This window comes from Euphorbia lathyris, chromosome 4 (assembly GCF_963576675.1).
Source record: "Euphorbia lathyris chromosome 4, ddEupLath1.1, whole genome shotgun sequence".
NCBI classification, from domain to species: Eukaryota; Viridiplantae; Streptophyta; class Magnoliopsida; order Malpighiales; family Euphorbiaceae; genus Euphorbia; species Euphorbia lathyris.
Genome location: NC_088913.1, coordinates 35,548,404 through 35,572,892, shown reverse-complemented (window position 1 = coordinate 35,572,892; position 24,489 = coordinate 35,548,404). Strand labels below are relative to the sequence as shown.

Sequence of the window (24,489 nt, the reverse complement as noted above, 5' to 3'; positions counted from 1 at the left end):
CCTCCCTCTGGTTAATTACAAAATTGGTCATTATCACACAATAAGCCTTGTCACACCAAAATAAATCTGTCACACCGGATCTCTTCTCTCTCTGTCTCTCTCTCTTTATATATATATATATATATATATATATATATATATATATGGAAATAGAATTTTCCTTAAAAGAAAATTGAATTTTCTACCATAATAAAACATATCTACTCCCTGAATCATCGACCAGTTAACCGATGTCGAATGAGTCTATCCCTTTTAAGCGTCCCGTCAATTCGTCTGTTGGTATTCCGTCTTGGAGGGTGTCCTTATGTTTAAACCTCGTCATATACGGTACACACAATATGGGATAACTCTAAAGCCCAAGGTGTTCATAGGGTCCCACCTAGAGACACTCGCATCCCTTCACGAAGTTCGAATGTCTGACCCTCCTAGTGCCTAGTAGACTAAGGTGGATTGCTTAAATCAGTACGACAACTGGCCCGAGGGTGGCAGAGATCCGATGCCAGAAGTAGTCACTGTCCTTTATAATGTTTCTTATACCAACTCAAACTCCACGGCTAACGTAGGTTGATATGTTCTATTCACGCTGACTGCCAATGCCTCATCGTAGCCAATGCCAATGTCAATGCCAATGCTTAAGGTTGAGTTTGCCTATAACCAAACTCTCTCCGTTACATAAACCTTATTTTATAATTAATTAATTCTTCTAATATCTATATAATTTGGACTAAGAATAAAATAGATATTATTTTATTTTATAATTAATTAATTCTTCTAATGACTATATAAAATTAAGTTGGACTAAGCTTAGATTAAGCCTTTATATCATATTGAAGAAGAGTATAACATTGAGAGAGAGAGCAAAAGGTGTCGTTACCCCTCAAAGGGTAATTCGGCCAACATGGTTATTTCAGATTCATGAATTTTATTCCAGTGATAACAAGCCTTGTCTAGTCTTTCTAAATAATTTTAATTTTTGGAATTTTTCATTTTTAGGTATTCAAAGGTTATTTTAATGTCGTTTGTTTTTATAAAGTGTCATAATGTTAATAAACGCAAAATTGAGTAATTTTTATATTATTTTTTAAAATTTAACTGCCATAATGTTATTAAGAGTAGTTTTTTTTAAAGTTAGTAAGAATAGTTTTTTTTTTATTTTTTGAACCAGAAAAGATAATCAAATAAATGATGGACTTGCATCCATAGCAATAGTGTTCACAAGCCATTCCGGCACAACAGTTGAAAAGAAATCGCTAGCATTGGAACAGGCAAGCCTAGCTACCAAATGAGCTGCACTGTTCGCTAAGCGAGGAATAAAAACTAATTTAAACGATGGATTGGATCTTAGAACTATTCGACAGTCTTCTAATATCATTCCAAACTCAGAGATATCCTGTTTTCCAGAGTGAATAGAATCTACCACAAGTTTAGCTTCATATTCAAATTCAACAGCTATATATCCCATATTAGATAGCCAAATCAAACTTGTGCGAATTGCAAGAGCTTCAATGACCCTAGGTTCTTTGATACCTAGAATGAAACTACTGCTACATAGTAAAAAGGCTCCCTTTTCGTCTCTGATAACCGCTCCCATCCCGCTGCTTCTTAGTTCTTTAAAAATTGCTCCGTCAATATTGCATTTGACAAAAGCCTGGATTAGGTGTGCTTCATCTCTGCTCCGTCGCACGCTGTCTCAAGCCGTTACTGTCAACGGTCCCGATGGTCCTTTGCGCAACGTTGCTTTCCGCGGTCCTTGGTCGATTATTATGGATCGACGCTGACTCCTGCAGACTGTTGCGGACGCTGCGGTGCTGCTGCCCCTCCTCAATGTGCGGAAATGTCGCCCCATTGGCAGCAGCAGTTATCGAGCCTTGATGCATAGTGCTTAACTCCTTCGTCCTGGTACTTGCTTAACTCCTTCGTCCTGGTACTTGCGGATGCGGCCTTATTATGATAAGCTCTCCAGTCCTGGGTCGCTTCCAAACTGCTTCGCCAACTAGTGTCTGCCGGCCACCATCTCATGTGCCAAAGGACTCTGTTTCGGTGATCCCAAATTGCTTTAACTGCACAGCATAATCTAACAATCATATCCTGATTTGGGCCACATAATGTTTGTAAGAGCCAATCCGTAAAATTCACATTGTCCACATTCGGAGTAGGAACCCCTACAATTCGGCAAATGTCACCTGCAAAACATCAATTGATAAATAAGTGGTTATCCGTTTCCTCCTGCTCCACGCACACTAGGCATTCGGTAGTAATAGGGACTCTTCTTTGGGCCAGACGAGCTCTAGTGGGTAAGCATCTCGAGCAAAGGCGCCAAATAAACTGCTTAAGTTTAGGTGGAATCATCAACTTCCATAACCTCCTCCAACCTTCCTGAACTCTACTACCTTCAACAACACCCATGCCAGTCAAGTAGCCTGAATGAACATTATATTGACCATCCCTTGACCAATGCCAGATTCTCATATCCTCCCCTACATGATATGGCAGAATAATGTCGCTAATAGCCTGCACCTCAGTTTCACTAAAGCACCCCTATAGTCTCTGCATGTCCCACCCTCTCCCATTCTCAAGTAGTAAATCAGCCACTGTCAAATTCTCCAAACCAGGGACCACAAAGGAATTTATGCAAAAACCCTCTAAATTTGGTACCCATGCATCCTCCCAGATTCTAATGGACTTGCCATTTTCCACTCTCCATCTAATTCCTTTTCTCAATATGCTAAGGCCTTCCCATATACTTCTCCAAACCATGCTAGGATTATTGCCTAATTTAGAGAGAAGTAAGTCATCCCTAGGAAAATATTTAGCTTTGAACATTCTACTTACTAGAGTATTTGGGAATTTTAGCAATTTCCATCCCTGTTTACCTAACATTGCCAGGTTAAACATATGCAAATCTTTAAAGCCCATCCCTCCTGAATCTTTTGGCCTACATAATTTACCCCAATCAAACCAGTGTATGTTTTTTCTCCCTTCAGGTTTCATTCCCCACCAAAAAGAATTCATTAATTTTTGCAGTTCATCACAGATAGATAAGGGTAAAAGGAACGTACTCATACAGAATATTTGCAAGGCCTGGGCCACAGACTTGAGAAGTACTTGTTTCCCTACCTGGGAAAGGAATTTAAGACCCCATGCACCAAACTTCTTCCGCAATCTGTCAACTAGGAAGGTGAAAATTCGACGTTTCGAGCGACCGATAAGGGAAGGTAACCCCAGGTACCGACCAGTATCAAGCGGGGTACACACTCCCAAAATCGTTTTAATCTCATTTCTCACTTCCTCTGACGTATTTAAACTGAAGAAGATCCCTGATTTATTCAAATTTACTGCTTGCCCTGAAGCCACTTCATAATCAGATAAGATCTCCATTACCTTTCTAGCCTCATCTGTAGTTGCCCCAAAGAACAAAAAGCTGTCATCAGTAAAAAAAGAGATGTGTTACAGCCGGTGCCCTACTGCAGATCCTACAACTAGAGATAAGCCCTTCAACTTCAGCTTTCCTTATTAATTTAGATAAGACTTCAACGCACAGGATAAAAAGATAGGGTGATAGAGGGCCCCCTTGTCTCAAGCCTCTTCCTGGTATTACTCGATCAGAGCAGTCCCCATTCACTGCCACCTTATATTTCACTGTTGTGATACATAACATCATCCAACTGATCCAGGTCTCATGAAATCCCATCCGAATCATAACTGCTTTCAGAAAATCCCAATCAACTCTATCATAGGCCTTGCTGATGTCAATTTTTAAGGCAACCTGATCATTTCTCCCTCTGTTCAGTCTTTTCATAAAGTGTATACTCTCAAAAGCCATCTGCACATTATCAATTATAGACCTGCTTGGAACAAAAGCAGATTGAGTTTCACCAATAATCTGAGGGAGAATCTTTTTCAATCGATTGGCTAATGCCTTTGCAATTATTTTGTAGATGACATTGCATAGAGAGATAGGGCGAAAATCCTTTAGCATTTGAGGATTATCAATCTTGGGTATAAGGGCAATTGTAGTATCATTTACCCCAATAGGGAATTCACCCTCTTGAAGCCATTTTGCGCATGCTGCACCCACATCTGCTCCCAATGTATCCCAAAAGGCTTGATAAAATCTAGGGTTAAACCCATTAGGGCCAGGGGACTTGTTGGGACTCATAGAAAAAAGGGCCTGTTTAAATTCCTCCAGTTCAAAAGGTGCAATAAGTAGCTCATTTGTAGGGGAATCAATAAGTGTGTCAATTACCTGGACCGTATCTACCCTTGACAGATTCGAAGCGGAGAAGACATTCTGGAAGATCCATTAAATCAGCCTGGTTTTCGATCACATCCCCATTCTCATCAATTAGCGAGGCAATCTGGTTCTGTTGTCTTCTTGCTTTGACATTAGCATGGAAGAAGTGTGTGTTTCTGTCTCCTTCAGTCAACCAAAACACCTTAGCCCTTTGTTTCCAGTAAATCTCCTCAGTTTCCATAATGTCATTAAGTTTCCTTTTGGCAAGGAAATATGAGGCAATAGCTTCCCTATCACTGCTACCATGTAATCTTTCCATTTGGGTCCTCCATTTTCTGATCTAGCTTTTAAATCACATATTGAAACCCTTCCCCTACACTGCCATTTTCTGTACACACGACTCCAATTTATCTTGCACTGGTTTACCTCCCTGCCCTCTCCAGTGCCTTCTGACCAAAATTTAAAACTCCTGCTCTTTAAGCCAAGATTCCTCGAAGAAGAATCTATTTCCTCTACCTCTTCTCCTCTCCCTCTTCAGTTGAAGTGAAAGTGGAAGATGATCCGAATACCCTGTCATGCAAGATTTGAGATGGTAATTTGCAAACCTGTTCAGCCAATCTACTGAAGCAAAACCCATGTCAAGCTTTTCTCTCACCCACATCTCAGTGCCCCTACCTCTTTCCCAAGTAAACGGATCACCATTCAGCTCCAGCTCACACAAACCACACTCCTCAATTGCTTTGGCAAACTCCTGCATTAACAGGTAAGGGTAGCTAGCTCCCCCATCCTTTTCAGAGGTGTTGAGAATGCAATTGAAATCTCCTATCACTACCCACGGAAGGGAAGCATCTCTAGCCAGTCTCCTCAGTAACTCCCACGACTCTCCATGTCTACTACGGTCAGCAAACCCGTAAAAGCCTACTAATCTCCAATCTCCCTGGGTCGAATCAGAAGTAATTGCCTCAATATGATGATCAGAAAAACTTTTGACCGCCACCTGAACTCCTGCCTTCCATAACAATGCTAATTCACCACTACGACCTCTTCTACACACAGGGAATGCTCCCTCAAACTTCAACTGTTGTTTTATTAAACTTAACCTCTGATCATCCACCAATGTTTCCATTAAAAATACAATACTGGGACTTTGGGAAGAAACAAGCTCCTTTAAGGAGCGAACTGCCCGGTGGTTTTCCAAGCCACGACAGTTCCAGCTTAAGCAACTCATTCTCCCCGGCGACCCTGATCCTTAGGGCTCGTCGAAACCTTTTCTGTAAGAATCCCCTTATCCTTTCCAAGAATAGAGATTCCCCCCTCCTGTCTACTCTCTCCTTCCTTCTCCCTCCCCTCCCCCTCCCCCTGACCTTCCCTTCTTCTCTTTCTAATATCGTTTAATTCCATCTAGTGTCCTCACCCTTATCTCCCCCTTCCTCTCCCTTCTTCTCACTTCCCTCGTTTTCTAGTAGAACCTTAAAAAATGGCCCTAAAATTGGGCAAATCAGAACCTCCCTCTCCCCTTCCCCAACATGTCTGGTCGGTCCCCTCTCCCTCTCCTTGTGTTAGTTATATCCCTCATGACGCCCATTCCTCCTCCCCTACCCCCTCCAACCCCCTTTGGTTCCCTCCTACTATACTGCCCCCAATGCTCTCTCTTAACCATTTCGCCCCACTTTGGTCCCCTCCTCTTCTTATTGGGGCCTTAAGCCATTCCCCCCATTCTCTTTGAATTTCCCCCCTGCAGGTTAATTTTTTTTTCACAAAAGCGTTCCGTATGGCCCAGGCAGCCACACACATAGCAGAAAATCCCTAACTATTCATACTTGAATGTTGCTAAAGACCAGACATTTCTTGTGCTCTTTAGTTTTTTAAATCTCTTCAACGGACGCTCACTGTCTAGACTGACTCTGATACGCATAAATTGTCTATGAATACCAGTGTTATTATTCATATCATATTCCTCAAAAGACCCAAGGAAGTTGCCTAGCTGTTTACCTACTATCTCAGACATAGTCCCCACAGGTAACCCATAAATTTGCACCCAGATAGAGTAGTTCAGTAAATTCACATCGTCCACATGGACACCAAAATTCCAGACATTCATAATCAACACATAATTGTCAAAAGACCAAGGACCTCCAGCTAACACCATATCCTTATCAATTGGGTGAAAAAATTCAAAATAGTAGAGATTAGGACTTACCTCTTGAATTTCGACTCCTCTAACCGGTCTCCACAAAACTGCCATTCTGTTTTTCATGCTCAAGAAGTTGAGCAGTCTATCCGCAACAAACCGTCCCAAAAAACGGAGCCCCGCATCCACCACCACCTCTGCTACAGGCGGAGCAATCAAATCAAGATGCCCCCTTCCTCTCCTTCAATTCGAAGCCTCTCCATTTCCCTGTCCATTACACACAGATACCGAGTCCATGCACCCCTCTGGTAAAACCGCGGCACTCAAATCAAACAGAATCGGACTTAGTTTGGCCAAAGCTAACGAGACGGAAAAATCGACGCCTCAGAACCTCACACAATGTAAGACAGCCGCGACGGTCGGCCCTGCTTCACCTTCGTCCCCGCCACACCACGACTCCTTCACCACCCTCGACTGACCCAAGATTAAGACACCGTGTCTAGGTTAGGAGTAGATCGTAACTAGACCGTAACAAGAACCACAGACAACACAACTCTCCCAAAAACGGAGACTAACCTTCACCGAGGACGGAAGGACAACTCTCACCGGCGGCAAACGATCGGCGACGACGCAGCCAAGGTAGCACAGGCGGCGGCGGCAACACGAGGGTTTCTATCGAGAGAGACAGTAAGAATAGTTGAATAGCCATCATTATACTTTTTTTTAAAAGTTTGAACTACATTTTACTTTAATAGGATTTATAAGATAATTAATTTAATAAAATAATAAGTTGTTTCATTTTCTATTATTTTTAGATAAAAGAAAAACAAAAAGAAATTTAAAATGACTTCGTCCGAATTTGAATCGGAAACTTTTAAAGGTGTTTGGTTGAGTTAAAAAACATTAAAGAATGAAAATGTGAATATTTAAAGTGTATGGTTAACCAAATTTAATTATGGAATGGAAATGTGATTTCCATAGACAAGGGAAAGACTCATTCCTTCCCTAATGTATAGACAAGGGAAAGACTCATTCCTTTCCTAATGTATATTGATTCCGATTCCAAAATTTAAACCAAACACTGGTAAAACTAATTGAATTTCGATTCCGGATTAAACCAAACAAAAGAAATAAATAAGCATCCCGATTCTAATTCCGCAGCATTTCGATTTCGATTCCGATTCCAATTCCGAAGTTTAAACCAAATGCCCCCGCAGTGTGTTAGCCTGACATGATAACCAACTACACCATAAAACCATTTGTATCTTTATTATTTGCACTAAATATTTTAATTATAGTAAAAATTAAATATACGACGATTTTGGAAAATCGAAAACATAATTTTATAAAATTATGATTTTAAATAATTTTGATTCTTAAAGTTTTCTATTTTAAGGTTATTAACAGTAATTTTAAGATCGTTTACATTTATAAAATAAATTTATTTTTTAAGTTGGGAATAAATTTTATTCTAATAGGATTATAAAATAATTGTTTTTTTAAGAAAAAAATAATTGTTAATTTAATACGTTTTTGCAATCTCTTTTCTTTAAGATCAATTCAATGATCATAATGTTGTCAAAAAAAAAAAATTCAATGATCATAATTGCAATTTATCTTACGTATTTTAGTCCAATAACATTATAAAGTAATTATTAATTGTTCAATTTTCTGTTTTAAGATAAAAGTAAAAAAAAAAACGTAATTAATAATGGCTTCGCCCGGACTCGAACCGGAGACCTTCACAGTGTGTTAGACTGACGTGATAACCAACTACACCACGAAACCACATATTTTTTGTTCTTTGCACAAAATATTTATTGTAAATAAACACGTTCTTAAATAAGTTAATTTGCAAAACCGGGAGGAGGAGAAATGGCGCCTTTACCTTTCAAATTAAGCTCATCATACGAATTCTGAAATCGAACCCTAGAATTCCGAGAGATAGAAGGGATGATACTGAGAACTCCACCACCGAAGAGGCCTAGAGCCGATGGGAAAGCGATCGAGAGTCCTCCCGTCGGTTCCGATCGCCACCTAGTCATCTACCAAGACTCTCCTCTTGTCGTCCAACCTCCGGAGTCTTCACAGGAACCTGAGAAACCTTCAGAGCACATGCTCTGCACCTATCAATGCCGCCAAATGGTACACCTCTTTTTTTAACTGTCTATTGAAGTGTGTATTATATAAATTTGTATTTCACGACTTTAACCCTCAGATTTCTTTTCCCTATATTGTCTTTATATTAATGCTATCCATAGTAACTGGTCGATGTTGTAATTGAGAAAATTGTATTGAGTAGAGCTCTTTTCTTACTTATTTCTGTAGCCAACATGTATTTATTTATAGAGCTCGTCAGTTCTGTTTGTAAAATTTAAACACTGATGATGAAAGTTTTCATTTTCTTTTATTTATTTATAACATTTTGTAATGAGACAAGCAAATCTTAGCCTTATTGAATATCACTGTAGGTTAAAGCGGATTTCCTGGATGCCTTGAGTAATGCTGAGAAGCAAGTTGGTGATTATCAATCTAAATTGGAGACTTTGAATGAGAACTTCTGTACAGCTGGTGGGTTACACGGACAACATTTTGTTGATTCAGAATATACTTACCCTGCATATTTTTAATATAACTGTATGTATCTTTTGGCTGTTGGGCTTTAGGTCAGTATGTGGTTTCATAATTTGTCCTTCATGTAAACTTACCGAATTGATTTTGTCAATGGTACTTGAAGAGAAAGATGGGAAAGGGAGATTGAGTTGAAATTCTGTCACCTCAATCCTTTTTACATCATTTATTGAGATGATTCTAATTATGTTGCACAGTTCTCCAGTAGTGTGACCATCCAAGATAGTTCAAATTAATTGTCTTTAAGCTTTTTGGATATGTCATAATGTCTCCAATCTTGTGAATATTCATACGAGTGATAATTTGTTTATTATTATTTATTTTTCAACTGGATTGCATATCTCTCCTTTTGAGTATTATCTTTAAATTTATTTTTGTTCTATTTGGATTCGCTGAGGTTTGTTGATGTCAATTATTATAATACCTGTAGATGTTGAGAGAAAGAAATATAGAGATCAATTTCTACACATTGAACAAGAACTTGCTGCTGCCAAAGGACGTGAACAGGCGTTGCAAAAACAACTTTTGAAGGAGATAGATGATTCCCAGGAGAGGTTGAAGAAACAATTAGAATTGTGCAGTAAACTTGAGGTATACCTTTTTGACCTGTCTACCCAGTTAGATTACCTGATCTTCTCTTATACCCCTGTTTTAATTTAGATATCAAATTCATGGACTGTGAGGCATCTCTGGAACTGATTGCTAGTACACACTTGAATATTCAATTTTTTTCGGTTCCATATCAATCATTCGCTTATATTTGAATTGAGACTCACTTTTTTCTTGAGATTTCACAATACATGATAGTAAGTCATATATCCTAATTGTTGTTTTCAAATTGAGTGCATACAATTGTCTAGCATTGTTTCATAACGAAAATGCTGATACCATTCATGAGCTTAAATTGCATGAAGACAATAGTTTTTCTTTAGGAAAAACAACAATACTACTAAATTACTGATACAGTACAAGGATCTCGGTATGGGTCTGTGGATGATTTCTTGTTGTTGAGTTTTTGTTCCTTTAGAACCTGTGATTACTAACAGAGCAAGGGCTCATTTTGAGAGAACCTTTCCATCTCTTGAAATTAACTGCTGGAAATGCTTGAGGTAAGAATACACGCTGCATCTGCAGATTCTTTATTGCTTCAGTACCAGATATACAAATAACTGCCTAAACACTCTTGTCTAGAAAACTAGCACAGGACTGCCTTCTTTTTTGAGATAACTACCAGTTATAACAGCAAATTAACTCACATATGACATTATCACCGCAAACTAAGACAATTATCACATACATGCACAATAACATACCAAACACTCAATAAGATGTGATATGACACATAACAATTACGTATTCACCAACATGTCGGAAGTAATGGGTCCACCAAATTCTATGAACCTCTATTGATATTCAGGTAATTATAGAAGTTAGAAAAACTAAGTCGGTTTTCTCACCATCTTCTTTCTTTCTTCTCCTTGTCAATGTAGGTTGCTACTTCAAAAGTACTTTCACATGTTCATTTTAATGGCTTCATAGTGATGAAGGTTTCACTTGGACATTTGGAAAAAGAAGAGTCCTTGAGAAGAACCATCAACTTGTTGAGTTTAGCAGTTTCAAATCCAAAATTATGCAACCACCATAGCTATTTTGCAAAAGATAGAATTTGATGCACTGGAATTTTATATTTATTGGATTTTAGTTCTTTGTGTTGGAGAATTGGGCTTGTCTATTAACCTAATTTCTTAGTAATCAAGCATTATGAGGATTTTGATAGAACTTCCTTTTGACTAATTGGTTGTCCTTGATATGAAAGATTAGAACATAACATGGCAGTTGGGCTGATATAAACAGTTCTATTGTCTAACCTTTGGTAGGAAAGTCAAGTCCCTGGAAAAGACTATTATAAGTTAGATAGAGGAACTTCATTTTTTTTGTTATCCTATGGCATTGGATTTAGGTGTAGGTAAAAAAGGAAATTAAATGCTGAAAAATGAAATATTGAATTTTAAGTGCTAAATATTTTAATACTGTAATTGTTAAATGATAAACTTATTTGGTAAGTGCTGAAATAACGTAGGCTTAAAGCACTATTAGCCTCCTGACCTATCCAAAATGCTGGGCTTTGCCCCTTCACCTATTATTTGGTAACATTTGCCTCATGTTCTATCCAAAATGTTGGTCTTTGCTCCCCGACCTATTATTTGGCAACATTTGCTCCCTGACCTATTAAAATTGGTGAAATATCATCCAATGTGGATGGTAGTAAGTTAACAGTTTTATTAAATTTTTAGCAGTTCCATTAAATTTTTATGGATCAGGTTTCTGTTAGATAGGTTAAGGTTTTACAAGCACTGTTAACTTACCATCCACATTGGTTGAAATTTCACCTATTTTGATAGGTTGTGGGGGCAAATGCGACCAAATAATAGGTCAGGGCAAAGACCAACATTTTGGTTAGGTCAGGGTCAAACGTTACCAAATAATAGATCAGGTGTCAAAGACCAACATTTTGTATAAGTCAAGTGTCCAATAGTGCTTTAAGCCAATAAAGTACTAAATATAAAGATGCAAAATTCTTTTCAAATATATGAATTATAAGAGTAACTTTTATAAGAAATGCATAAAAAGTGATAATATGAAAATGCTGTTTTCTTTTATATTTTTGGAGGGAGGTGCTGGGTGTTGAACACATGCCCCGGGATTTCCTTTGGAATCATTTTCAAATCCATCTATTGACCATAGTTATCAAAGGCGTGCCTTCGACTCAAAAGACGCTAGGCTCTAGGCATGTTGCCTGAGAAGCCACATGATGAGTTCTGTTGAAGCGCTTAGGCACAAATCTTGAAGCTACACGTTGTCTTTGAGGGTTCCCAGTTAAAAAATAGGATGCTTTAATCTTACCCCTTTCCTATCTATATGATCTATGGCTGAAATTAAATTAGAATAAAAATAAATAAGTAAATAAAAGAGGAAAGAAGATTTGGATGGCAGTAATATTGCAAATAACAACACAAAAAACACTGCTCCATTTTTTAGGAGTTTAAAATATTGCGAACGGAGACTTTATTCTTGATGAAAAGTAGTTATTAGACTATTAGTTAATTAATGTAAGATTTGGCTGAACTTTAGTCTTTAAATTTACAATTTTTATTATGATAGAGTTAGTAGTTAATTTGGAATGTATTTCATGTATTTTATGATTAAGATTATGGATAATTAGATAGTATTTAGTATTTGACTATATGTTGTATTTTAGAAATGTTAATTGTTGTTATTTATGATTTTACATATTATTTTTCTTTAGTAAAACTTGTGTCGCTTAGGCGCGCGCCTAAGCCTTGTGCCTAGGCTCCATGATCCCTTTGCGCCTTTAATAACTATGCCATAGTTGTTAATGGCACACAAGGCGCCAAGCTTGGTGCCTCAGCACCCCCTATGGCAGACGCTGTAACTGTGGCGCAACCCAGGTGCATCTTTGTGCTCCTAGATACGGTGATTAGAGGCGTGCCATGGTGGCATATGTGCTTTTTTAGGGTTTTTAAAGAGTTTAATATTCACAGTCGGATTAGACACATCTAGGGTCCAAAATAAATAAAAAACAGAACATGAATAAGAAGATACACTTGAATTTGAAGAGACACAATTGCATAACATAAAAAAAGAGGAGAGAAAGAAACAGAGGGAAATAGAACAGATAAGCAACACAGAGAATTGTTTTTGAAAGTGCGCTGTGGCCTTGTGTCGCTCAGGTGCATGCCGGCGCCATGTGCCAACCCACGAAGCTTTTGGTTCAAGTGGTTCTTTGACAGGATATAAGAGCCTTTTAGATCAAGAAGTCTAGAGCAAATCATGTCAATGCCATTTACTAATGAATTTTCAATACAAGGTAGAACAGACTTGTTCTTTTACAATTACAACCTTTTAAAGCGCAAGGGCATTGACATGCTGGGGTGTGTCAAAGATAATAACAACTATTCTTGAAATCTTAACGATTAGGTTCAACTTTTGGGTTTAATAGATTTTTGACAAGTAGCATCTCCAGCGCTGTTGCTGCTATTGATGTCCTTATTTCGTACCAAAGAATGCATGTGATAAAAATTAAATGGATATTTAAGTTGAGTTGAACTAAATTGAATTTTCAGGTGTTAATTGTTACTATTATCAAGTAGTACAAATGGCAAGTAAATTTTGTGTTCTTCTGCACTAATATATATTCTAACTATGAATAAACTGTTTTATATTAATTTTCTATTTACCTGGTTCTTTCTTTTCATTCTGCTCTCATATGTGGAGCTGTTTGACTTTACTTTCCTTCATTTATTTTTAGGCAAATCTCACAAATGAGAAGAATCTCCGCAGAAAAGCTGAATCCTCAGCTGTTTCTGCTGAAGAGAAAGCAAGTGAATTGGAAGGAAAACTTGCCTACCTATCTGAAACCATTGAAAGAGAGAAAAAACGTCTTAACAATGAGCTTGCACATATCCAAAGAGATTCAAAGCTTTCTCTATCCAGGATAACTGCAGATGTAAGTTGATTTGTGGAATTCTTGCAATTATTTATGTTTGAGATTCTACTTTGTTAACTTAATCATCTCTTCTGCATAGCTTGAAAAAATGGAATGCAGAGCTAAAAATGCTGAGCAAGAATCAGAGCTATTGAAGGAGCAACTGGAAGGTCTAAAATTGCAATTAAATGAGGTACGTTTTTTGTATTATCTCTCTCGTTCTCTCGAATTTCTCCACTGTATTTCAAATCTTGGTTCTTTGTCCCCTTCTGTGTTTTCAACTGCACTTACTGAGTGGCATTTCTAGATAAGTTAATATTTAAAACCTGTGTAAGTTGCATACCCTCGTATAATACTATAATACTTACAGCTCTTTCTTTTCTTTATTGGAGTTGACATTACCAAGGCACCTATCGATTTCTGCATGGCAAAAGACATGGATTTGTATTTTGTAATATGTTACTGTAATAAGCCTAATTATGTTTTTGACCTTTTAATATACAGAATGCTAGACTTGATAAGAATTTATTAAATGCTTCTGATTTTTTATCCTCAGTGCGCGCACCAGAAAATTGAACTGGAGAGGAAACTATCAAATTTCACTATTCAAGAAGGTTCTTCTACTGAGAGCAATATCTTGGTTAAACATCTACAAGAAGAGCTCAGGAATTACGTATGTCTGGTGGCCACTGTTAAACCTTTTTTTTCTTATTTTTATTCTTATTTATTGTACATTTTATGGTCTAACTTTCCCTCTTCCAGTTTCTGCAAAGGTACATAACGTTAAATATGTGGACACAGATTCTAAACCTTACTGTTTATTCTTACCACTTATTGTAGTGGTTCTAGAGTTAATATGACCGATAATATTTGAAAACTGCCTAAGCTCAAGATGCCTGTTTATGTTTCCCTGTACCTCTGGTAGGTATATAATTTGGTTTAGGATGTAATATGATGATAATGAAGTTGTTGTGGTTAGATATTAGAAAAGAAACTATACTATTCCTTCCTATGTTTTCTTCAATCCTATAAAAGAAAGGTTACTCAGAACTGTAAATCTGACAATGCTCATTTACTTGTAGCGTTGTCTCAACCTTTGGTCTCTAGATGCCTTTTACTTTAACCTTTACCTCAGGCTCTGGTAGGTGCATTGCATATATATTCTGGTTTAGGATAATGAAGATGTTTTGGTTGGATAATGAAAAAAAGAATTATTTTCCTTCCTATGTTTGTAAAAGAAGGGTTAGCATTGTCTCAACCTTTGTTGTTAGTGGTAAGTTATAAGATGCATTTTAGGATTATTTATTTGCTTCATTTTTTTTTCAGTTCAGTTGCAAATTGTGATGTTAAGGAATAATTGATGTCAAGGGTAACTTTAATCAAAGTGACAAGTAACTGATGCAGGTTGGTCTAGTTGGTAGCGACATGTCTTCATAAAAGGAGGTTTAGCACAAAAAAAACTCCTAATAACGAAAAGATGACAAAAAATGTTATATTTTGCAATTTATGCAGTTAGAATTTTTAAAGCGAGACGGCATGACCCATTTGGAAGTTGGATGTACACTGCTTTTGGAAACACACTTGTGATACATATTTAGAAATGCTAAGCTTTTGTACCGATGCTAAGTTTTTTGGTATCTTCTTTTGCTTTTAAATTTTTAGATGGTGGACACAAGCTCCTATTATACATATACCATCTAACACAATGGCCTTTTACAGTTATTCTGTGGTTTACTGCAATGTCAAAGCCGTCATGATTGCCCACTGAGCAGAAAATATTGCAGCCAACTTTTTCTAAAATATATATGGAAAAGAATAAAGTGTTTGAAATCTGAAATTAGGTTCAGGTTTTGGTGCTAAGAGGATTCTTATTGTAGATGGTCTACAGAAATGCATTCAAGATACATATATATCATAAACTAATCTTGTTGATGCAAAGGCAGACTTTAGGCAATCCTTTTGCTCACAAAACTAACAATGTTGGACGCAGCCTGTGTTTGTAGTAAACTAATAACAAAATTAGGTATAGGCTGATACCCATTAATTTGGCTATCATATTGTTTGAGATGTAGAATGTAGTCCACTAGTCAGTAGATCGAATGTCATTATTTTTGTATGAGCCAATCATCCGCAATTTGGGATGTGGTTGGCCTCACTTTGTATTTCTGGTATTTGCTTCTTGTTGTTAGTCACATGAATCCTTCCTTCCTCTTTTAGTTATATGATTATGTATATCTGTTGTTTGATCAGGAGTCTGAAGTTAGGGAAGCTAGAAAATTGAAGTCATCCTATGAAAATGTTGAGTTGCTGAACGAGAAATTATTGGAAGAGAAGACCCGCAGAGAAAGGGCAGAGTCAGAGTTATCCAAGTTGCAAGAACTGGAGATTAATATGGGAAAGTTGGAGGACGAGTTGTCTTCTTGGAAGCTGATGATTAAAGAAATCCCTGATGTGTCATGTTGTGATGATATACCTATCAAGTTTGCAGCATTACAGAGGTATGCATATGGCTTGAATATTGAAGTACTATTGGGTTCAGAAGATAGAAAGGATGATAAGACTCTGAATAAAAGAGACTTGCTTCTTTAACATATGTTGGTGGTGCAAGAAAGGCTAGCTATTAGCTAGACCAGTTATTGATAAATCTGGCATAGCAAATATGTCTCTGTACAGCATAAGAAGCGTTGAGTATGAGATAGGTGAATCCATTCTGGGAAGTCACTCAGAGATTGAAAGAAGAAGTTTACAATTTCAGTATTAGAAATTCAGTAAATATCTTGAAATTTCAATTCTTCCATCACTGGCTTTATTATAATGATGTTGCATTTTCTGGGATGTGATGTTAATCAAGTTGATTTCTTTATTTTAATTTTTAATTTAAGTTCTTGCTATCAAACGCTGAGATATTATTCTCAAATGCAGAGAAATGATCGAGAACATGATGAAAGCAGGCGAGGCAAATGCACGTTTGAAACAAATGGAGGTGGCTCTGGATGCTTCCCAACTTGGTAAACAAAATGCTGAAACTGAGGCTGCATTGCTTAAAGAGAAGGCAGAAGGATTGAAATCGGAGGTCAATCGGATTGAGTTAATGGCAAGTGTTGGGATGGGTAGCTTCTTGCTATCTAAATATTTTACATTCCTTCACTTTTGTTTTAATTTTTTTTTTTATCTTGACTTAAGCGGTTTCTCTGTTAATTGAACTCTTTTGGTTGCTTGTTTTCTTCTCTCTAGATGCTTTATTCAGTTGCAATGTGGGAAAATCTTATGTTATAAATTGAGAAGTGGTTCTGATGTTGGTGTTTTTTCCAAATGGATTTAACTATTTGAGTAGTTGTCGAAAATATCTTTGTTCGCAGTTAACTAAGAGGAAGAAATCATTTATGCTCGGTGTCACATATCTCAATGTAGTTTTGGATGAAGAATCCTTGGCACCCCTTATTTCTGTAGTTTAAAAATTGATAATAATTATTTATTATTCGAGGTAAAACTTAGCTAATTGCTGTCTGTTGAGCAGTAACTGGAGGTTTGCAGAAAGAGTTTATGAAGCACAATGATATGGTTTTAGGGTTGCTGTCCATTATTTATTGGGGTAAATGAGATCATCTAAATACAGTTGTGAACTTGCATGATCTGATAGAGTTAATCATTTTGTATTTTATTTTATTTTATGTAGAAGTGTTTGTTGTGTTACCAAGGCAGTAGCGATATGTTAAATCTTAAAGTAATTCGTGGTCATTATTCTAGGATGCAGATTTGTACAGTATGAAATATGTGCATGTGAAAACATCACTGTTGACTGTTATTATAGTTGTTAAAGGTGCTTCTGAGGCACAAAGAACTCGCCCAATTTCCTCTGAAGGACAGGGTAAAGGCTGGTTGATCTCCTACAGCCATGTGCGTTCCTCCAGGCACAATGCACCCCATATGAACCTACTTGATCTACCATTCATTGGTCATGAAAATGATGTTTCTGTCACATGAAAGTAGTCAGAATCTTTTCACACCACCAGTATTTGTCTTGGAACCTCCAAATCTGTTGCAGTCCAGCATTCATATGCTGGAACATAGCCAACAATGCTCCTATAATTGTTGGAAAATTGCCAGCGTGTCTGGATGACCACCTCCTATGTTGCTTGAACCCAATTTATCCATTTCTGACAAGCATTCGCCACTGATCGTTCTCCTTGATTTGGATTTTCTTGTTGGCTTGTTGCTTTCCTCTCTGCATCTTTATTTATTTATTTTCTTTTTCTCGACTCTCTTTCCATTGTTAGTTTTCCTATTTCAGTTGATATTTTCAGTTAATATCAATGTCTTCATTGAAATTTTGTAAATCTTATCCATTTGCACCTTGTAAAACAGGTGTCTGCATGAGACTTTATGAATGTGTCCTCTTTCTTTTTTTTCTTTTTTTCTCCTAACAATCTTTAATCATTTCCTTTGTTCTTTTTTCATTCTTCATTTCTTGTTTATGCTAATGGTTTTTTATATACGTGATGGTTAATTGCAGCTTTCTACCGCTACTGAAGAGAGAGAGAGGTTGAAAATTATAGTTAGTGAATTGAGGGGGTCAAAGAATGAACAAGCAGGGGATGAAACAGCTGGTGGAACTCTTCAGGTCTTACCTAACCTCCTCTTCTTCAAAAGTCTTCTCAAATATCTTCATGGCCTTAGTAATTTTTTTTTTCATGTATAGGAACTTGAATCATCTCTTGCAAAGAAGGAAAATTATATTCAAGAATTAGAGAGTAATTTGCGTGAACAAAAAGAAGTTAATAATCGTCAACTTGACGAAATGAAGTTACTGAATGAAAAGCTTATTAATGAAGCTAGAAGAATCAAATCACTTGAAAGGGAGGGTGATAGGCTTCGATCTGAGATTTCTCTGCTGGAGTCCAAGGTAAGTCGACAGTATCCTTTCTGAGAATAACTTGCACATCGACTTTTAGCATTCTTACAAGTGGTTCTTTCTAACTGTCTGTGTGTCTGAATGGTCATTTTTTAGACGTTTTTAGGCTTAAAATTTTTGTTTTCCCAATTCAGTTGGGAATTGCTCTTATCCTGTTCATAGTTGAGAACATTTTGAGTTTTTAGCATATTTGTGAAACACTATGAAGCACCGACTTGGGTGCGGACACGGGTGCGGTGTGGCAAACGGCATTTTTAAAAAATATATGACACGGGTGCAGCGGGACACGGAATTTTTTCTATATAATTAATCATATATATTACATATAAAATAACATTTAAAAAACATGATAAATCACAATTACTAAAACATCACAGACCAAGCAGAATTCCAGTAAAATGAAAAACAATTACTAAAACAGCACAAACCAAAACAAGGTGCAACGAAAAGAAAACAAAAACAGACGGAATGGAAACGAAAACAAGAAAAGATGGAACCGCACCAGAATAACAAAAGAAACTTAGCAGCAGTCGAAACCGCACAGAGAAAGAAAGAGTTTGGGTATCGAAGGAAAAGAAGGAAACTAGGTTTGGGTATGAATTGCACCAGATCGAAAAGGTTTGTGTATTAATGTTTTTGTTTCAATTAAATCCCTTTTCTTTTAGTTTTTTTAGAGAAACCCCTAAACTTACCTTATTACATCAACCAGAAGAGTCCAGCCGTGTCCGATTTCCGAAAAAAAAAAACGCAGGGGACATGTTTTTGCCATGTCGGGTGCGAATCCGGCGTGTCCCTGTGTCCGGCAGGTCCGGCACCGCCACGGCGACCCCCTAGAAGAGTCGGTGCTTCATAGGTGAAACATAAGAACTCTTTCGTAGATGATACATTTCCTTTCTAATTCTTCTCTCTCTTTATCTCTGTACTTTCAGAATTGCAAATTTCCTACAATAATGTGATCAAGGTTAAATGAAAGATTCTGAAACAGATTAATTGACAACATTTTTGCCTTTTCTGGCTTCTTTTATTGCATACTTCACTATTTTGTATTTTGTTCTTAAGATTTAATAGATTTCACAAGACAGATTAATCATTTGTTTAAGATGATTAATTTATTTATTGTTTCCTTCATAGCTAGGACATGGTGACTATTCTGCTGCGAGTACAAAAGTTTTGAGAATGGTAAATACCCTTACAGTGGATAATGATGCCAAACAAACTATTGATGCTTTGTGTACTGAGTTACAGAAGAAAAATGAGAAATTACAAGCCATCGAGGAATTAAAGAGTCAATCAGGTACAAGGAAGTGTCGTTTGAACAACTATGTTGTCATCTTTTTTCCCACTCACACATTTGGTTCTTTCTTCCATGTTTTTAATTTCTTATGACTGTTGTTGCAAAATATGTAATTTGCCTGTTTGGTTTGGAGAAAAGAATTGTTCTACAAAGGCCTGTGTGCTATGATGCCTTTGGTTTAATTGGTTCTCTCATTTGTCTTGTCTGTACTAAAAGAATCTATTCAATGCTAATATTTTTGGCATCTCAAAATCTTCTTCAATTGCAACTTGTTTTTTTATGCCTGAACCTGCTCATTTATTATCTTTACCTATGAGCTATGGCTTTTTACTCTGATAAGCATCACATATTGCTGTGTCCCTTCCCTTGGCTTACCATATATGATTGCATTTCATTATGTAGGAATTTAATGCCCTCAGCATCGCAGATTGTTTGGAATTGGACTGTTTTTGACATCTGATCGAGTCAACATTTTTTAATGCTCTCTTAAAGTTAATTTAGCCTAGGGTATTGGTTTTTATTTTTTTGGCAACAAGTCATGTATCATTGGCGAAGTAGATGAAATAGGTGAATTATGCTGTGTTTGAGTCAGCTTTATATCTCCCCTCATTGCCATCTGCTGATTCCCTGGATAGGATTTTGTCAAGTGCCTGTGCTTTACATCTAGTCATAGGACCTTGTAGCTGAAAATCAAGAGGTAATCTCCCTCTAGATGGCTTTGTGCCTTGCTTACCTCTCTTGCTAGACCTTATTAGAGCTTATTAAGGAGATATTTACGATCTAATAGATTAGTCGGTTGGAAAATATTACCTCCACTTTATCACTATTAAAGGATTGTACAGTTGATAACTGATCAAAACACTAGTGTACTAGATAACAATAACTGCAAAATAAATTGCTAACTAAAATTCCTATCTAAAGCAAGCTCTAGCAACAAGATAAATAAGAATCATAAAGTAATTAAATCTAAACTAACTTCCTCTTCTTACCATGTATGAATTGTTGGTAGACCTTAGTTACTACTGGTTTTGTAACATTGCCCTCCCCATCATGAAAGTTTGTGTTCTCATGCATATAATGCTGAATTATAGTCGAGGTAGTTCCCAAGAAGCATCTACTGGAGTTGATCCTTTTGGTGGTTCTGAGAGGCTCGAGACAGGTGCCTGTTTGTCGGAGCTTGTCAACCTTTCCAGTTTGTTTCCTCCACATTTCAAGGTCCAAACTGTTTTCTGCAGCAAGATTTGAAAATCTTGATGCGATAGGTGGCTGGCCCCATTCTAAGTTCCCCCTTAATTCCTTGATTTGTTACCAATTTGTGAAGTCCGCAGCTTTGGATCTAGTTACAGGACTTGTACTTGAAATCAGGAAGTAATCCCTGCCTAGATGTCTTTTGGCGTTGCTTACCTATGCTACTAGACCTGGCTAGAGCTCATTAAGAAAGAAATCTAGGATACGATCTCAAGATTAGTTGATCAAAATTATTCTTTTTGTTTTATTACTTGGAGATCTCTAAAGAAGGATTTTACAGGTGGTAACTAATCAGTGCTCTAGAATACTAGATAAACAATAACTCCAACTCTAACATGTGCAATGGGCTGTAGGATGTTTCCCAAACAGTTCACCATTTTGTTTCTACATTCCGAGTGACTTTTCTAAAATGAAAATAAAATTTGTGGTGAACACTAATCTAGTTAATCACTAAAAATTTCACAATGCTTTCATGTTTTAATTGGTTCACCGTTTATGTGATTGACTTGATTGAACAGGTGATGCTGGAAAGCTTGTAGACGTCTATATATCTGGGAAGTTGACACAGTTAAAAGAACAAATCGCAACTCTTGAAAAACGTGAAGAAAGGTGACTGGTGTTGAGAATATATTTCAAAAGTTGGATATCTCTCCTGTGATGAATTTTTTTTTTACGACTAAGCCCTTTGAGTTTATCCAACGAACAGATACAAGACAGTTTTTGCTGATAGAATTTCAGTATTTAGGAGGGCATGTTGCGAACTGTTTGGTTACAAGGTATTATATATATATTTTTCTTCCGGCATTTTGTAGGGTTTGGTACCTATTAGCTGTGTGAGATTTCATTGATCTATTAAACTGTGGTCAAGGAGGTGACAAATGCCGTTCTTTTTTTGTGGTTTTAAGCTAACTATTAACACTGTTTTCATCTTTTCTACTTTGTTCACGAACCAAGCTATTAATTTTTCACCTCAGTGTTTCAATACATGCTAATGCACTTAAATATTTTATGTTTGAATGTCATCCAGCCTGTTCTCAGGGCAAGGTGTTTATTTATTATTTATATTTTTCTTAAGATGGAGCACAGAAAAGTTCTTAATTCTTTTGTTTTTATCATTAATTTGGTAGATTATAATGGATGAACACCAGCGTTCTAATGGAATCCCAGTCACTCGTTTTACCCTTCAATCAATATATGCCCAAAGTGATGATGAGAAGCTTGAATTTGAATATGAATCAGGAAATACAAACATTTTGGTGAGATAAGTGAAATATGGTCATATCAATTCTTCATTAGTAGTTGTCATACAATGGATATCTAAAAGTTATTTTCTTATTGCAACAGGCAAATGCTTATACTTCTCAGGCTGAGATATCTCGTCAGGTATGTGGCAATTTGCTCTACAGATCTGTGTTTGCATGTGGATCCGTATCTATAAGGATACAACATTTATTCCTCTAAGTTACATGTCCAGACGCTTCTTCCTTGAAATTTTTGCTCATTCAGGTGTTTGGGATAGCATATACGGATCTAGTGAGATTTCAGGCAATAATTGTCCCCATTAAAATTTACCATAATCATGTTAGAAAATAGTCAAACTTCTTGTCCTCTTTCACAACTAGACATCAGAGTAGGATGTAAGATTCTGATGATCATTTTGTTTTGGAAGCCATTTAATTTCTTGTGTGGTGATGCTGATAGCCAATAATTTATTTTGATGAAATTTACATCAGAAGTTCTGGTTATTTGTTATTTTAATGTTTTTCAAGACCCGGAACTATCATGATTGGTGGCCCGTGGCAGGCCAAATACTAATAATCCTAAGCCTGCATTTTGCAGGTCGATATATTTATCCGTAAGATGAATTCTATCCCAGCTTTCACTGCCAACTTAACTGTGGAATCTTTCAACAGAAGAACTCTCTCTTGATATGGATTAAAAAAGAAAACTCGCTCTAGAAATTCCCGATCTTCCAGGCAAATTGCTTCCAAATTTTGTACATTTTTCTACTTTAGTTATTCAGTTTTACTGTTGATATGCTGTATATATTCCTTATATATGACGGACAAAAGTTGATTTACTGGCATTTTTGTTTGATGGTGGCGTAGCTCTGGATGTATGTGCTCTTGATTACAATCTGTGTAGTAATAATTTTTATGTAGCATGCCATAAGACTATGGATTCTGTGGTTGAGATAATTCACATCTGGTGACCTGACGTACTATTGCTTTACGAGTCATTAGAATGATCTCAGTTGTGTCAAATTATCTTGCACCTTTGAACAAGTGGTGAAGAAAGATCATAGAAGTGGGAGACACTCGAGATATTGAGAAAGGTGCCTACTATTAACTAATATAATTGGAAGTTATAGACCTCTTTTCCATGTAATCAAAAGCTGTCAAATTGAGATGATTTCCATAAAGTATGCATATTGGAAAAATTTATTATCTACTGCATTGAACATCATATGACAATGAAAGATGAATGGTGTAGAGGCATCAATAAGTGAGAATAGCAATAGTGGAAATCGAGAAGGCCCTAGTATAAAGTGGTGGATAATCTGCAAGAAAGAAGGAAAGCCTTAGAAGGTGGTTAAAGAGCCTTATATAGTGCCGATTTCTTCGTAATGGTGATGGATTTTAATCCCTCTACTCTACTCTACGGACCTTAATCGTTTAATTTGACTACTTAATGTGAGTTGATTTGATTGAGTGGATTGGTCATCATCTCTCAGGTGTCACTTTCAGTCAAGTTGAATGGCTTGTGATTTAATTGGTATGTCTTTCATTGTCTTTTTTTTTTTTTTGGGCAAGGACCATACAGATCCAATTTTAGTGAATCTGGTTTCAACATATTAAAATTTGATTATTTTTTATATATATATATTTTTAGCTTGTTGTATTTATCTAGAAAAGTTAATTATTCCTTATATTTCAGAAATGTGTAATTTACTGATTGAATTCGCTTAAAATATATGCATTTCAAAATTTCCAATATCTCACCTTTTTTGCTGGACAAGTATATGGAGGTAGGAATGTATTTGATCCGTTTCTATTTATCTAATTAGTTATGAGTATGAAAATAAGTTTTTTTTTTTTTACAATTTATCTACAGATGAAACAAACATCATAGCCTTAATTTTTCTTTTTTGGGGCTTCTTGTAAGCATTATGTTTAGTGGGTGATCCAATCCCTTTCTTCCATTTTGGATTGTCTTTTAAGAACCCGTTGTTATTAGCGGTTGAGCCGCATTTGTTAATGTGTGGTGTATATGTGCATGGCTATCTGATCATCCCTAGATTTATAGGGGAGGACTTTTTTGTACCACGATTGGACCTTTTATTTATACATTGCATTGGGTCTATTATTTTTATCACTTCACCAAAGGCAATCTCTTACCCCCACTTCTATTTGTTTATATGTATATATATATATATATATATATATTTTTTTTTTTTGAAAAGGATAACTAATTTAATCTTTTGAAATCCTACTCCATTCCTCTTACAATTTTGAAAATAATAATCACCTAC

At 36.5% G+C, this 24,489-nt stretch overlaps 1 protein-coding gene and 1 non-coding gene across 2 annotated transcripts; one reads left to right on the top strand and one right to left on the bottom strand.

Moving 5' to 3' along the window:
• Positions 1-8,077: 8,077 nt before the first annotated feature.
• Positions 8,078-8,153, bottom strand: TRNAV-AAC (transfer RNA valine (anticodon AAC)). Its single transcript has one exon. It is a non-coding gene; the product is annotated as a tRNA-Val (tRNA).
• A 58-nt stretch (positions 8,154-8,211) lies between these two features.
• Positions 8,212-23,862, top strand: LOC136226218 (mitotic spindle checkpoint protein MAD1). Its single transcript, XM_066014568.1, has 16 exons — positions 8,212-8,510; positions 8,837-8,936; positions 9,427-9,587; positions 13,327-13,524; positions 13,604-13,696; positions 14,060-14,176; positions 15,754-16,001; positions 16,426-16,597; positions 18,017-18,124; positions 18,203-18,406; positions 19,547-19,709; positions 21,476-21,566; positions 21,664-21,733; positions 22,085-22,213; positions 22,302-22,340; positions 22,797-23,862. The coding sequence occupies exons 1-16, from the start codon at positions 8,319-8,321 to the stop codon at positions 22,884-22,886; spliced, it is 2,175 nt and encodes a 724-aa protein (XP_065870640.1). The 5' UTR covers positions 8,212-8,318; the 3' UTR covers positions 22,887-23,862.
• Positions 23,863-24,489: the final 627 nt, after the last annotated feature.

Bases quoted from the DNA above. Each gene is read 5' to 3' on its own strand.
- LOC136226218 (XM_066014568.1), top strand. From the start codon at position 8,319: ATGATACTGAGAACTCCACCACCGAAGAGGCCTAGAGCCGATGGGAAA. The intron at 18,125-18,202 runs GTCTTACCTAAC...TTTCATGTATAG, and splicing joins CAGCTGGTGGAACTCTTCAG to GAACTTGAATCATCTCTTGC. The intron at 21,567-21,663 runs GTGACTGGTGTT...TCCAACGAACAG, and splicing joins CTTGAAAAACGTGAAGAAAG to ATACAAGACAGTTTTTGCTG.